The sequence below is a fragment of the Thunnus thynnus genome, chromosome 5 (assembly GCF_963924715.1).
Source record: "Thunnus thynnus chromosome 5, fThuThy2.1, whole genome shotgun sequence".
NCBI lineage: Eukaryota > Metazoa > Chordata > Actinopteri > Scombriformes > Scombridae > Thunnus > Thunnus thynnus.
In genome coordinates this window covers 11,175,993-11,190,484 of record NC_089521.1, presented here as the reverse complement: position 1 = coordinate 11,190,484, position 14,492 = coordinate 11,175,993, and the positions used below count along the sequence as shown (strand labels likewise).

At 40.1% G+C, this 14,492-nt stretch overlaps 1 protein-coding gene across 1 annotated transcript in view; it reads left to right on the top strand.

Moving 5' to 3' along the window:
* LOC137182753 (neural-cadherin-like) overlaps nucleotides 1-14,492 on the top strand; it is a 99,517-nt gene that overhangs the window by 24,468 nt on the left and 60,557 nt on the right. The window contains exons 3-7 of the mRNA XM_067589197.1: nucleotides 5,011-5,208; nucleotides 8,611-8,836; nucleotides 9,657-9,861; nucleotides 11,018-11,129; nucleotides 13,245-13,494. Coding sequence (XP_067445298.1) covers nucleotides 5,011-5,208; nucleotides 8,611-8,836; nucleotides 9,657-9,861; nucleotides 11,018-11,129; nucleotides 13,245-13,494 — 991 coding nt within the window. The remainder of the gene's footprint in view (nucleotides 1-5,010; nucleotides 5,209-8,610; nucleotides 8,837-9,656; nucleotides 9,862-11,017; nucleotides 11,130-13,244; nucleotides 13,495-14,492) is intronic.

The window sequence follows — 14,492 nt, the reverse complement described above, 5'->3', positions numbered from 1 at the left end:
TTATGATACATTATTACGTTAGTCATCCAGCAGATGCTCTTATCCTTATGGGATTGTAGTGTACAGTATAGACCCGCTTTTATCACATACAGCGCGCAGAAAGCATATTTGACTTTGAAAAATCCAGTGGGGCCTGTGAGCCTCTACCTCGCCTGCTTATTTGATTGCATCTTTTGTCTCGGTCAGGTGAGGCAGGTTGTGTCAGTTTGATGCTCACGGGGCATCGCTCACAGCCGCTCCGCACTTAACTTGCCAGATCAGAGAGAAATCGCACACGTTCACAGCCTCAGAGCATGCTGTGCGCACTCCCACTTGCCCGTGCTGCAGGAAGGACAACCCTCTCTCTTTTGAATTTCAGCAAGGAGATAATGGTGGGTTGAATAGACCTTCTCAGAGAATCCCAGGATCTGCAAAGTTGGCCTTTCACCTCTCACAGTGGGGGTGACAGAATTGAGGCTGTCTACGCCAAGCACTGGTGCTCTCAATCTCCTGAGACACCATGGCTGACAAGATAATGAGATAAACACTTAATGACCACTTGGGTCAGTTTAGCTGGGGAACACAGGGAAGAACCCAAGTCAGGAGGATTCCACATCCACATTGATAGAGATTTGAGTTACTTGTATTGAAATGTATTTTTTACATCTGGATAAAGAAATTCACCCAGATTAAGAAACTACCCTCAGTCTCTCTCTCTATCTCCATGTTAACACACACACACACCTTCCCTCTTTCTCTCCTTCTCACTCTGGGTTTCGCTTATCTCCAGACCTTTATCATAAGTTAGAGGGTGCATTCCTAAATTGATTTCACTATATTCTCTCTTTGTTTGAGCCAAGTCTGAATTAATGTGAATAAGCTGTCAAACTACTAGGGCCCAACCAATACTGGACTTTTGGGGTCAGTGGCGATACCGATATAGGGAGTAAAAAAATTCTGATATCGATATATCGGCTGATAATCTTATATATACAGAATATATACATAAACAATATGCAATGATCCCTTAAATGTGGTTATCAAACACTTATGACAAAGCTATGTCATGGAGAGCATGATACGTATATATTAAATTTGAATTAAGAAGAAGGATCAAATACATAAAATGCCTCCAATATAACTTTAAAAAATAAAAATATATAGATATAGTATATTGGCGCATATTGGACAGCACATACGCCAATACCGATATATCTGTGATAGGCTAATATCGGCTGACCGATATATCGGTTGAGCTCTACTAACTAACCAGTAAACCAGCTAGCAGCACTAAGCAAATGTTTTCTTGTAAGGTGGTCCAACTCCTATGTCAGTGTGAATTAATCAGAATCATAGTTTAATACATTCTTCATTGCGTGGCAACACTGTCATCTACTGAATGTGGATATTATGGAAATCTAACTAACGTAACTAATGTAAGACTATATTCTGTCTTTTCTATATTGTGTGAACCACTAATTGCTGCTTTAACCTTTTTACATTTACTAGTAATAGTAGAAATTATTTTTAATAGTTAAATTAGTGAGGAATTTTAGGCCACTGATGAAATGATGTTTGAGTCATTGTTGTCCATGTGTTGTTTGTTTTTGAAAGCTTGGATAATAAATTGTAACATGCAGTCCATGTTTTAAAATCACTGTTGAGGAGTGACCATAGTGATGGATAGAAGTATGTGATTTGTTACGCGTAAAAACTCAACTGAACTAATTCACTAGAATCAAGAAATATGAGCCACATTTTAGTCACAAAGCCGTCATCTTAGGAAAGTCCCAAACTCCCAAGCGAAGTCCCAAGCAAAGGAATTAAATATGCATTAGCGGTTTTGGCGGGAAGTGCCTTATCCATGCCCAAAACTTTGCAAACTGATAAAAAGTGCCTGAGGGACTCTTGATCCTTATGCTGTTCCTCAAATCTGAGCTTTCTCTGATTTTCTTTTGTTCCTCACCTTAAATACACACACAATTTAACCTTTTTCTAAACAAGCCTTGGAGTGCCGCAGTATCAACTGAAAACTTGTTTTCTTTGTTTTTATATTTTTGTAACATTAAGCCTCATGGTTTTTATAGTATTTCTGTTTTGAAGTTTTTTTGTCATCCAGCCAACTTTACTACCCGACGAGTCTAGTAAAAGAAGTAGTGTAGCCAGAGTAATTTTATTCGACTTCAACCACAAATCACCAGAAATCCCAGAGACCATACTACCGGGCCACGTCTAACTGCCTCGGTGAACTGCCAGCGACTCCTTGGCCAGGACCTCTGCTGTCAGCCCTGAAGTAATCCGCTGGAACGCCCTCATCTGCTTGGCGAAATACTGCATCCGGAGTCGCCTGGCCATTATCATGTACTCCTTATTAATGCTTCATTTATTCAGTTATTATTAGGCATTTAGCTATAAATAAATGTCCTCATTTATCAGCAAGAAGTTGTCTGTAGTCTTTGGAAGTAGAGGACAGAGGTCACTGTATCAGGAGGAACTCCAATTCTTGGTCATGAGACTGATTAAATTTGAATTACTTATTTCCCGTAAATAAGGGTGGTGCCCTATCAATGAGTGGAAGATTTAAGTTCTAAAAGTAGTGTTATTCCTACAGTGCACACAATCGGTCGCTCACCTCACAAAAACACATAAACGCACGCACACATTAGTACATTCTTCATTATCATTCCAGAGCTGATAGGTTCTAATTATCTGCCTTGGCTCTGATTAGTCTCTCTATAACAAGCTAATTAGATGGAGCCTTGTAAAATCATCACCACCATTACCACAGAGACATGGCTGGGAAAGATACCAACAAGCAGGAGGCAAGGAATGTGTCTTGCACTGCTCCCCGCAAAGATTTGATAGTCAACTAAATGTTAAGTGCCAGAGCTCTGATTTCTTTTTGATTAAGTGCCTTTTAAACCCTTCTACTTTGCAATAGAATCTTTATCCTTTCTCATTATTCATCACGAAAGGATTGTTCCGTCCTATGGAGCAGGATGATCTGGCTTTAAGTGCATAAACTGCCGCTGTCGACATTTTGGAAGATAGCATCTGAACATTGATTAGTTTCTCTGCCCCCATGATACGGTGGCTATTTATCCAAAACGAACTATCGTCAGATCCGAGTCAGAACTTTTCTCTCCACAGAGCAACTTTAAAGCCTGAGCAGAAAGCTAGATTAATTCTCTCCTCTTGCCTCTTCCTCCTTCTCTTATTATCCCTCTAACAATCCTTTTAGGAGCTGTCACACACTTTATAGCTATTGTGTTTCAGTTGTGAACACTCCCGAGCTAGTCCGGAGTGCAACGCATTGTATTTCCCATCAAAATGCATCTTAACTGTAAGCCAGTTAAAAAAGAAATAGAAATTGTGATCTCAGCATCTGTTTTCTGCTTTCCAACTCATTTGAGCGAACACTAGGTGCTGTAAAAGATTTATTATAGCAATTCATACAGTTTGAAGACTCTATATCATTTGCTGTATGCATGTACTGCTCATTACTAACGTATAGTTTCCTATTATCAGCTATAATCGACTTTGGGGAGACATTATGTTACACAATATTATGGAAACCACTAAAGTAGAACTGTTTTGTACAGCGACAGCACATCTGTTGAGTCAGCCCTCAGGTTGTGAAAGGATGCATTGCAAACTCCTGCTGCTTTTGTCTTGGATTAAAAAGTACATATATAGCCTCAGGTCACAGACAGGAGACCTTTTACATAATGGGATTTCAAATCCATAGTTACTTTTAGCCCTTAAGTAACTCACCTCTGTGTGTAAGTGTGCAGTGGTGTGTGCGTGTGTGAGAGAGAGAGAGAGAGACAGGAAGACAGAAAGAGACATGCTAATGTCAGTTACGTCAAGTGCACAAGCATGTGTCTGGGTGTGATGGCACTACTTGCCTGTTTGTCAAATCCTTGTGCTTGTGTTGTTATCTGTGTGTGTTTGTGTGTTCGTCCTGGCAGGGGGTTCTTCTTCTCTGGGGTGAGGCAGATGGCCTCTGTGGATCACAGCCTGCTGAACTGGTTGGCAGCTCTTCTGGCATTCCTTCATGCCACGTTGACACAAGATCACAGCAAATATTTGCGGAAATAGTGTCTTAGCTCACAATACTGTGACTTGCTCCACTTTGCAGGAATAGATTCTACACAAAATGTGCCCTAGATCCTGTCTGTGACAGTGTCAGGAGTTGTTTGTGCACATTGTTTCCAGATCGTGTCATTGTATTTAATGTAGATAACGATCCCCGACTATCAGTTCCAGCAAAAGGCACACTACACTCCTGTCATAGAGACTGCAACGCAGTTTTACACCGCTTCTCCTTGGGCGCTCCTGTGCACTCTTGCTGTCTTCCCCGGCTCAGGGTGAACGAGTTGGTAATTGGATTCTTGGAATCTTCTTATTCACTCCAGTGAGGCAGTGTGCAGGCGACAAAATGCCTGCAGCCATGAGGCATCATCCCTAGGCCCCTGTGGGAAGATCAAGGTAGCTTTACACAGACTTGGTAGATGAGACTGTGGCTGAGGCTTTCTCCCATGGGAACCTTTGTGTCAGGATGCCTGGATGGGAGCCCTGATGGAGAATGGATGGATAATGTCATATCCACCGATCTCCACCATGGGCCCAAACAGCCCTCCTGACATCCACTTCCAACAATCTCCCAAGCCAGGCAGCTATGGCAAAGCAAAAGGATGTGGAAAGATAGTGGGTGAATTGCCACAAGATAGTGTGGTAATTGACTTTGACCAAAACTCTGAGCTGAAACGAGAACCTGTCAATATGCGGGTATCTGTTCCACTCTGCAGACCTAGGAATCATTGAGATTTATTCTAATCCTGCAACATTATGTTTTGCCGTCTTCTAGAGAGGATTTATATCTCACATACCTGTACCCTCAGTTGACTCGCTGCTTGTCTGTGCTTCGGATTCCCCTGGCTGCTTGTCTCCCCTCTACACACACAGTTACATGACAGCTGTCACTTTCAGTAACCGCAGCTCCGTCACTATCTCTGCGCTATCCCCCAGGCCCAGACTGGTACCTGAACAAGGTGAAGCTGAAGATCACTGATGTCAATGACAACGTTCCTGAGTGGAATATGAAGCCTTACCCTTACCTGGCCGTCGTGTCCCCTGAGGCACCTGCTGGAACGTTTGTCTACCAGCTCCAGGCTCACGATGGGGACGAGGGCAAAAGCGGAGAGGTGGAGTACTTTTTGTCGGATGGTAAGTCTTTTGCTGTTCACACACACACACACACACACACACACACAGAGAAATGTATAGGAGGGAAATTGTATTAAAATAGATTGTGCTGTTGTTAAAATAGGCTGACAGGCTATAGAGCCTCAGAAATAAATACAACTAGTCAGACACAAGCACAGTCACTCAGACAGACAGCCACAGGCGTTCACACATTCATTCATGCATTCATACACTCTTTAGGTGTCCATTAGTTTCTCTGTCTCTGTCACCCTGTCTCTCTCTGCCTCTGTATCTCTGTCCCTCTCTCTCTCTCTCTCTCTCTCTCCTACACACATGCACACACATACACACACATGTGCGCAATGGCACACACAGCCAGAGGCCTTCACACATTTGTTTATGCACTTACCATGCACTCTTGTCTATCTGTCTGCTTCTCTCTGTTTCATACACACACAGCATCATGCAAGCACACTCACAGACTAACTATACACAGTGGGCTGTTGGAAGTCTGCCAGAGTGGTAGACCCCCTGGTGGTTGAGGGGAATAGAGGTTTGTTGGCATGTCAGAGATGGGTGGATGTGCTAATCTTGCCAATGGGGCTTTACAAAACACTACTGACTTCCCTCTGACTTGCATTAGTCCATGGCAGAGCTCCCCGATGTGAGTTAAACCACAATTATCACAAGGTAGCCATGGTCAATATGACCATGCTAAGAACTCTTATAAGCGGTAAGGTTTACCTTGTACAGCTCTTACCAGCTAAACGGTGTCTCTTCAAAGTAATCTAAACCCATTGTCAAGATTTCACATTGTTTATTTAACCCTCTTATCCTGTGCTTAACTGTAAAGACTTCAAGAGGATGAGAATGGCTTTTGATAAGCAAGGTCAGTCTGTCTGACCCCGTTATTCAGTTTTATGAGCAGCAGAAAGCATTTAGATCATATACTTATGTTAAAGTAGCAATACAACAATTTAAAAAGGTTGACATAACGAGAAAAGAATCTCACCTTTAGTATCTATTCTGGCATTTTTGGTCATATCACATGATTTTCATCAGCAGATGGAGTCATGGAAGTGTAGATGTTAAAGTTATCATTTGTGGTCATTGGTACAGTTGACATTCCTTGACACATTGGTACTCCATCTGCTGATCAAGATCTTGTGATATAATTGAAACCTCCAGAGCAGCTACAAAATGGACCTTTTAGTGAGATTGTCCTCTTCACTTCATTGCAAGACCTGCATAAAAAAACTATTTATGTAAAAATTAAAAAGTTTAAAACAGTCAGGTGCCCAAATGCTCATTGACATTTTTTTTTGTTGCTGTAATCATTCTTTCTTTTCAAACTGGCCATTAAGAGATTCCTTCATAATTTACTTTCAATGTAAGTGATGGGGGACAAAATCCACAGTCCTCCTCACGCACAAAAATATATTTAAAATTTTCTTTGAAGCTAATATAAGGCTTCAGCTGTCCAAATTAGTAAAATAAACTCAGTATCTTTCAAAGTTGTTGTGATTTTGGTGCCAAATTCGCTCTTTTGTTACTATCTTTCCACTGCAGCTGAACAGGAAAACACTGTCTGTAGAGAGGAGTTTATTACTAAAAAGACTGTCACTGTGAAAGATATCCACATTATTTGACTAACTCAGACGACTGAAGCCTCATATTATCTTCAGATAAACCTTTAAAAACATTTTTGCTCAAAACAAGGACTGTGGATTTTGTCCCCCATCACTTACATTGTGAGCACATTTGGAGGGGATCTTCTAATGGTCAGTATGAACAGGAGGAATGATTACAGTGAGCAAAACCTCTTTTAGTTTCCATTGAGTCACCTAACTATTGTTTTAAGACAGACTTGAAAAATTGTGAACCTATCCTTTAAATACTAAGAAAACGCAAAGCAGATAATTTGATTGAGATTTTTAATTTTTTTTTCACAGATTTACCAACACAGGTACTTTTTGGGCCCTTGAACAAACATGTACCTTTTTTTAAAGTATTTTCGGGGAGCATTTTCTGCATTTATTAGAGAGTTAACAGTAGACAGATGACAAGGAATGACGGGGCAGATATGGAAAATGACATGAAACAAAGGCTGGAATAGAGGCACATTGCAATTCCCGGTCAGCACCTTAAACAACTAAACCAACTGCGCAACCCAGATGTGTACCTTTTAATCTGCCGTAAAAGTCAAATGTAGCCTCTGATAACAAAAAACACAAATTTATTCAATTTCAGTCTGAACTAAAGTTACAGTAAGCTAGCAGTAGGCTGATCATGATCAAAGTCTATTTGTCACCGTTTCATGTACCTGTCACCTGATGCAAGCTGGCAGAATGGTAGCTAGTTGAATAAATCATCCATGATGCCAAGTGTAGCAGGTGCAAACAATGACAGAGATTTAGTGTGTAGCAACTGTTCTCTAGTTCAAAGATAAAGCTGGTGTCTAACACTTAACCACATACTGTGCACATTTTGTATATTTACTACTTTGTACCAGTGTATAATATAGATACAAGCAGAGAACTCTTAACACAAGTGACTGTGTTGGAGGTCAGGGCTGTTTACACGCACAATACAACCATTTCTCTGTCTAGTATGAGAGTTTATGATTAGTTGGTTAATGTATAATCTTTTTCATGTGACCTCAGAAAACCAACATTTTCCCTGCAGGCTTCGTGTAGTGAATAAAATGTATTATATATTATGGACATAAGAGCATGCATTGTAACATTAATAAAACATCAACAGTCAGAGGCACTGTTATTTTCTTCTCCACACACTATAGAAAAGATATTCTGCCGGTATGAGAATGAAAATGCGTCTTTGGTGATTTTGAATGTTTGTTCAACAGGTGGAAATGATTTTCAAAGTTTGACTGCTTAGTCATTGTTTGCCTTTGAAACAAGCAAGCCACTGCGGACTAAGGGTGAAATTCAGCTGAAAGTTGCCATTGAATATCTACCATACTGCCTGAATACAAAATAGCTATTAAACAGTCATTGTAATAAAGCTGCTTTGAATCTTTTAATCCATTGGGTGTTATATCATAGTCGATTTCACTTTTAGAACGATAAGAGCATGGTGAATCTTGAAACTTGAAACTATCAAGAGGCTTTAACAAAAAATGTTCTAGTATAGTAAATCAAGGCCTTTTCCTTGTGGTACAAAACAGAACATTTGGTTTAAACTTACCAAGTTATATGTCCAAACTCTTTGATGATGTCTTTAAATTTTATTTAAAATTTAATTTGAATATGAATCATCTGTGTGTGTTGTAACTCAGCAGACCCAGCAAACAGAATTTCCAATTGCCATTCGGGTAATATTTCTGAGTTAGTGTTCATGCCAGGAGTGTTTGATGGGCTTGGATCCAGTACTGAAAAATAATGTCATTGTATTTCCCTGCAGGTGGTGACGGCTGCTTTGCAGTGGACAAGAAGACAGGCCAGGTGGTGACCACGGGGCTGGTGCTTCAGAGGGACAGAGAGTACTTGTTAAGCGTGGTTGCCCTAGACGGCCTGGGCAGCCGCAGCGCTCCTGCCATGCTCTCTGTGGTTGCAGGAGCCAGAGCACCGCAGTTCACCAATACCAGCTACGCCATCTCCATACCAGAGAACACACCCGAAGGACAGCCGTAAGTACCACACGTGTTAACATCCACTCATACATACATACATAAGCAGGGATGAATTAGGGTTCACACAGGAAAACAATGTAATATCTCTCTGCAGTCATTTTATTCAAATGTAGTCTATTCCCATGTGGTTATGACTTAACACTCTTTGTCAGATTCTTTATTATTGCCTCAATAGGTATAATTGTCTGATTGCTGAATAAAAGTACAATATAATGAAAAACAGTATTAAAATGCAATAATACTGCAGAAGGATTATGGAAGGAGAATACCTCATATCTGTAAATGGCCATGAAAGCATACTGTTAGTCACTGATTCATTCTTACACACACAACACTGTATAATAACCTACATTTGTAACAATTAAAGCCAAATAAACACAACAGTGCATATCTCTGCAAAAACAAAGCCATGCAGACCCGCGTAAAGACACACTCATCTTATATGTCGATTTCTAAACGCTACCTGTTAAGACTTGTGTTGATGAATATTCCTTTAGTCACACCAGCGTACTCAAGCATAAATTGATATATCATCATCATACACCATTAGGCGAACACAAACTCGCTTAACCGTAAAAGCAAACATTGATATGACATCTGCATAATAGAATTACATTATTACGCAGAACTGACAAGTACTGATTGACCGTGTTTATAGCACGTGGCCAATGGGCCATACAGTCATTGATTTCATTACAGCACAGTGCTGATGCAGTAGAAGAGGATTTCGATTTTAATTCAACATGTGTGCAACTAAAATTGAATTTTAAAGACTGTTTTTCCTTCCTCTTTTAATCACTTTTTCTTTGTTCTGCAGCTTCCTTGTGGTGTTTGCCATTTCCTTTCAAAAGCAGCCAATCAGCTACAGCCTGCTGATCAATCCCAGTAGCCTTTTCAGTATTCAGCAGGAGACGGGGGAGATCAGTCTGACCCGGACGCTAGATTATGAGAGTGACCAGCGGCGCTACCTGCTGATGGTGCGAGCGGGCGAGGAGCCCGGCAGCCTGAGCACTGCCACAGAGGTTAGTTTCATTACGGAGTGATAGAGGCAGCAAACATGAGTCATATAAGAGTTCATACAGTCAGGTCAACCGAGCCCAAGGCCGAGATCCACTGTGATGTTTCATTATTGCATCTTTCACACAAGCGTTTAGTGGTACTCTGCTGAAATAAACTAAAATTAAAATCGACTTTGTTGCTGAGATTTGCAGCATTATGGGCTCCCACTGGGCTTCCACAAAGCTTTCAGACTGACCAGTTTATACCTAAATGGTACATGGCTCATATTGGCTGACAAGTCTGCGTTAATGGCAATGATCTGATCTCAGTGCTGACCTTTTGACACCACACCACACAGCGATAACCACAAAGGAGAAGTGGCAGAGTTTGTGGCTGTCTACGTGAATGGCATGGCTGAATGGTTTTGAAATGTTAGCAAGTGGACCACAGGCCCCAGTGAATTATTTTTTTTTGTTTCTGTCTCTCAGTAAATGCTTTTTGTTGAGTGTGATCTGGAAATGAACTGTGTAAAATATAGAACACACTCTGAGGCACTTGGCATGAGAATACAAAATCCTAAAACTTCATTCACAAATGAATATTTCTACATAAACTATTCATGGATTCAGTATCATTTAAATTATTAATTTAGCGATTTTGTCACCCAATTATCATGTCAGGCACTTACTTTGTACCACAGATTTAGCAGGAAAATCTCCTTCTGCTCAGCTACATGTTGTGGAGTAGGAGAAGAAGACTGGGAAAACCTATCCCAGCTATTTCAGGACTATTACTCAGCTGTCACTTCACACTTTACACACAGTGGTGACAGGGAGCGTGTAGGGCGGAGGGCAGCTAAGGGCCTTTGTCGAAAACACACACAGTGAGAACATGTTCTTTCTCAGAACATTTCTATTTTTGACTCAGGAAAATCATGAAGTGGAAGATAAAGGATGTGTTGAACTGGCAACTTGAGAAGCTATAAAATGCAATTTAGATTAAGTTTTGGGGTCAGCGTCCTGTACAGAGAATTTCATATGGTTGTCTCCTGGATTTGAGGGTTTTTGAGGGAGGCTAATTTTGTATTCTTCTACTCTAATTTTGTCTGCCTCCTCTCCTTCTTCTTCTCCTCTTCTCTCCTCTCCTCTCTTCTCCTCTCCTCATGCTGGCGCTAATCAGGTTCAGGTGTTGATAACGGATGAGAATGATTGTGTCCCGGAGTTCCTCCAATCCATCTACAGTGTGGATGGAGTCCCTGAGACTGTAACCACGGCAACGTCCCTGCTGCAGGGTGAGACTCCTCTCACACCATATTTCACATCCATCTGTTTCTTTTTGAAGTGGAGAGAAAAACTATTAAAAAAGTCACTTTTTCTACATGAAAACAACAAATGTATTGTGTGAGAAAGCTTAATCTTGAATCATTGTTTCAACTTACAGGACCATAATGCTTCCATTTTTTCATACTGAAAGAAACAAATAGATCTGTCAGATCTGTGATCATAATCTCAATTATACTCTACTAAACTATAAGCGACAAAGACACAGTATTGTTTTGATTTAGTATGTGCTGTATGAATAATGGCATGTCAATTTTTCTATTACTGCATGAGGCTACCTTATAATTATCAATTATGAGGCTGAAGGTGTTTGTACTGCCATTGCAACTGCTAAACTGGAGTGGAAATGTACAAATATAAACCAAAAGTGTAGAAATACAGTATGTCTTTTAATCAGATGCAATTGCTTATTGCATAATGTATAACAAATGTTATGATATGATAACCTATATTCCAAAAATCTGTTTTTTGGCACTTCTCTTGTTTGCTGCTACTCATGAGATTCAGGGTTTTTGATATACTGTACCTTTAAAATACATTTGTCATATTTAGCTACAGCATTAGATAGAAAAGGATGCATTTGAGAATTTTCCACAGTTCATTTTACTCACTAATGAAAAGGGCCCAAAAACCCTTGAAAGTTTAGAAAATGCACATTTAATGCAAAAAAAACGCCCCTTACTTCAGAACTATTCTTTTTACATTTCACCTTGTTCACCGTTTAGTTCTTGTCAAATGTTCCTGTGCCCGTAGGACGTCTGTCCCCCATGGGGTACAATAGGTGATTCATGGGAATATCTGGCTGTGCAATTGTTTCTAGTGCGTTCTGGGTGAGAAAAATGGAACAAATTTAATTTGAAAGCATTCGAATACACAGCTTGGAGGGGTGGAAACTGTTGGCACTGCAGAGCCAGCGGAAGGAGAAAATGGCAACCAATACAAACCAATGCATCCACAAAAAATAAAACAACCAGTATGGTAGGAAGAACTCAGCAGTAGAGGGATCAAAGGTAGAGAGAGTGAAAACAGGGAGTCCTCTGAAAGACCTGCCCATGGGAAAGGTATATCTTTATACTATAAATAGACTGTAGCTGATACACAATGCAAAGAAATTACTTTATAGTTCAATAACGTTTCAAATATAGGTGACAAAAAATATGTTCTGAAAAAGGACTTAATTTCTTAATCCGGTAGACTGCACAGCATACTAATGAAATGTCAACGTTTTGCGGCACAGAGGGGGTGAAATCCCCATTAGCCCATCACCCACTTCTAGACAGATGAATACTTTACAATGAGGATATCACTTCAACTTTACCCACTGACGCTGGTGGTAAAGAAGATATACTGAATCATCTTTGGTTAAAACTGTGGAGCGTTAGTGACAGAGTGTTTTAAAGGGAAATTCACTCCCTAAATTCTTTAACATTTAATGAGTCAGTCACATTATACAGACTATACAAAGACAAGTAATTGTTGGTTTTGAACTATATCACAAGGCGCTGAGATGGAAGGAGAATGAAGAATTGAGATGCACAGGCAGCTTGTGCTGATGCTTGACACAGAGGAAATAAACACATCAAAAGAATATGCAATATGCAAGTCTTATGAGCTGGAGGGGCTGTGCATGAAACAGTGAGTTTAAGTGAAATTCACCAAACTTAAATTAGCTTTGCAACCAAGGGTGTCAATATTTTTGACTCTAGTCTTATGAAAAAATCTCACATTAGAAATAAATCTATTGTTTTTCTGTGTAATTACCTCAGAATAAAATGATTTTTGAAACAGTCTCAGTAGAAAATACCGCTTGTTCATTTCACAGTTTCTTTTTGCTGCCTTTAAGCTCATTTTGCAAATGATTGTGATAATTCTGCAGGGCACAGTGCAGTTTGTGTGCTGGTAATTGTAGCTGTCAGAGCTTATGATCTATTACATGTTTAGCAAGGCCATGAAGAGATAATGATCTACACAGATGTCAACATATTCATCAACTGATGCCATCTCATCAGCTTGTTTCGATTAACTGCTAATTGATGGTCCTTGTGTGATGTCTTTCCTCCTGCCAGTGCTGGCCACGGACTGTGATTCAGGGTTAAATGCTGAGCTCACCTATTACACCCTGAGCCCGGACTTCAGCATTTCACCCCATGGGACTGTTTTCCCTGCGGGCCGACTGGACTATGAGAGGCCTAACCACCTGTATGAATTTGTGGTGATGGCGGTGGACAGCGGAGATGAGCCGCACTCTGGCACCGCCACGGTCCGTGTGAGGATGGCAAATGTCAATGATGAAGCCCCGGAGTTCTCCCAGCCTGTGTGAGCATCCTCAAACCACAAAATGCCTGTCCATCCGTCCTCTAAATCCCCATTCCTCCATCATGTTTCTTTTAATTTTGACTTTTCTTATTTGCACTTTATCCTGAATCTTTCTCCCATTTACCTCACACCAAACACCAATGGTTTACCATTTAATATACTTTGTAAATATTGTTTCCTTAAAATAAAAAAGTAGCCAAGATGTGACCTTTAAGAGAAATTTGATATTGATGTACTTAGTTATAATGATATCTACTTATTGAGGACATAAAGCGTAGCTGCTGAAAAACTATATATTGGAATAAAAAAGTTTGAGCCCAAGACACAGAAGAGCTAAGAGTAGATCAATAAGCTATTAAAAAAGTATTTAATGTGTGTCTGTGTGTGTGTCAGCATGAATGTTGCTTTAAATAACACAAAAAGTTTATTTGTAAAGCACCTTTTACACATAAAATGCAAGATGCTCAAGGTACACTTGTGCACTTCTAGATTCTGTTACTTTGGCTCAAAACATAAAAGCTAAAATTTTAGTCTTGAGAATGGCCTGAGTTCAGCTGCAAAGATCAAAGTTTGTCACCAAGATGACAAGTTCAAATACCTACTGCTGGCACTGGTGCATCTCTGATCCACCTGCTGATCTCTTTTCATTGCAGTGAAGCTTTGCTCTTTGAGCAGACAAAGTAGTTGCATCACTTATTTATAGGTTGTTACATCACACAGCAGACCTGCCTTCCTTTAGGCTATTCATCACTATAATATTTGATGCTGGAAGACCTGCCATGAATATTGGCCAACTTGCATCAACACTGCTATAGTAAAACCACTAACACTAAGACAAACTCATTGTAGTTTATTTGGAGTGTTAATCACAGCCATCTGGCACCAAAACAATCTGTAATGGCAAACAGTGTCACATTTCTACTTTCATAGCATGTTCTGGAGGTTTGCTAAAATATTTCCTTTGTTGAATATTGTAGTAACACTGAGTGTTAACTCAT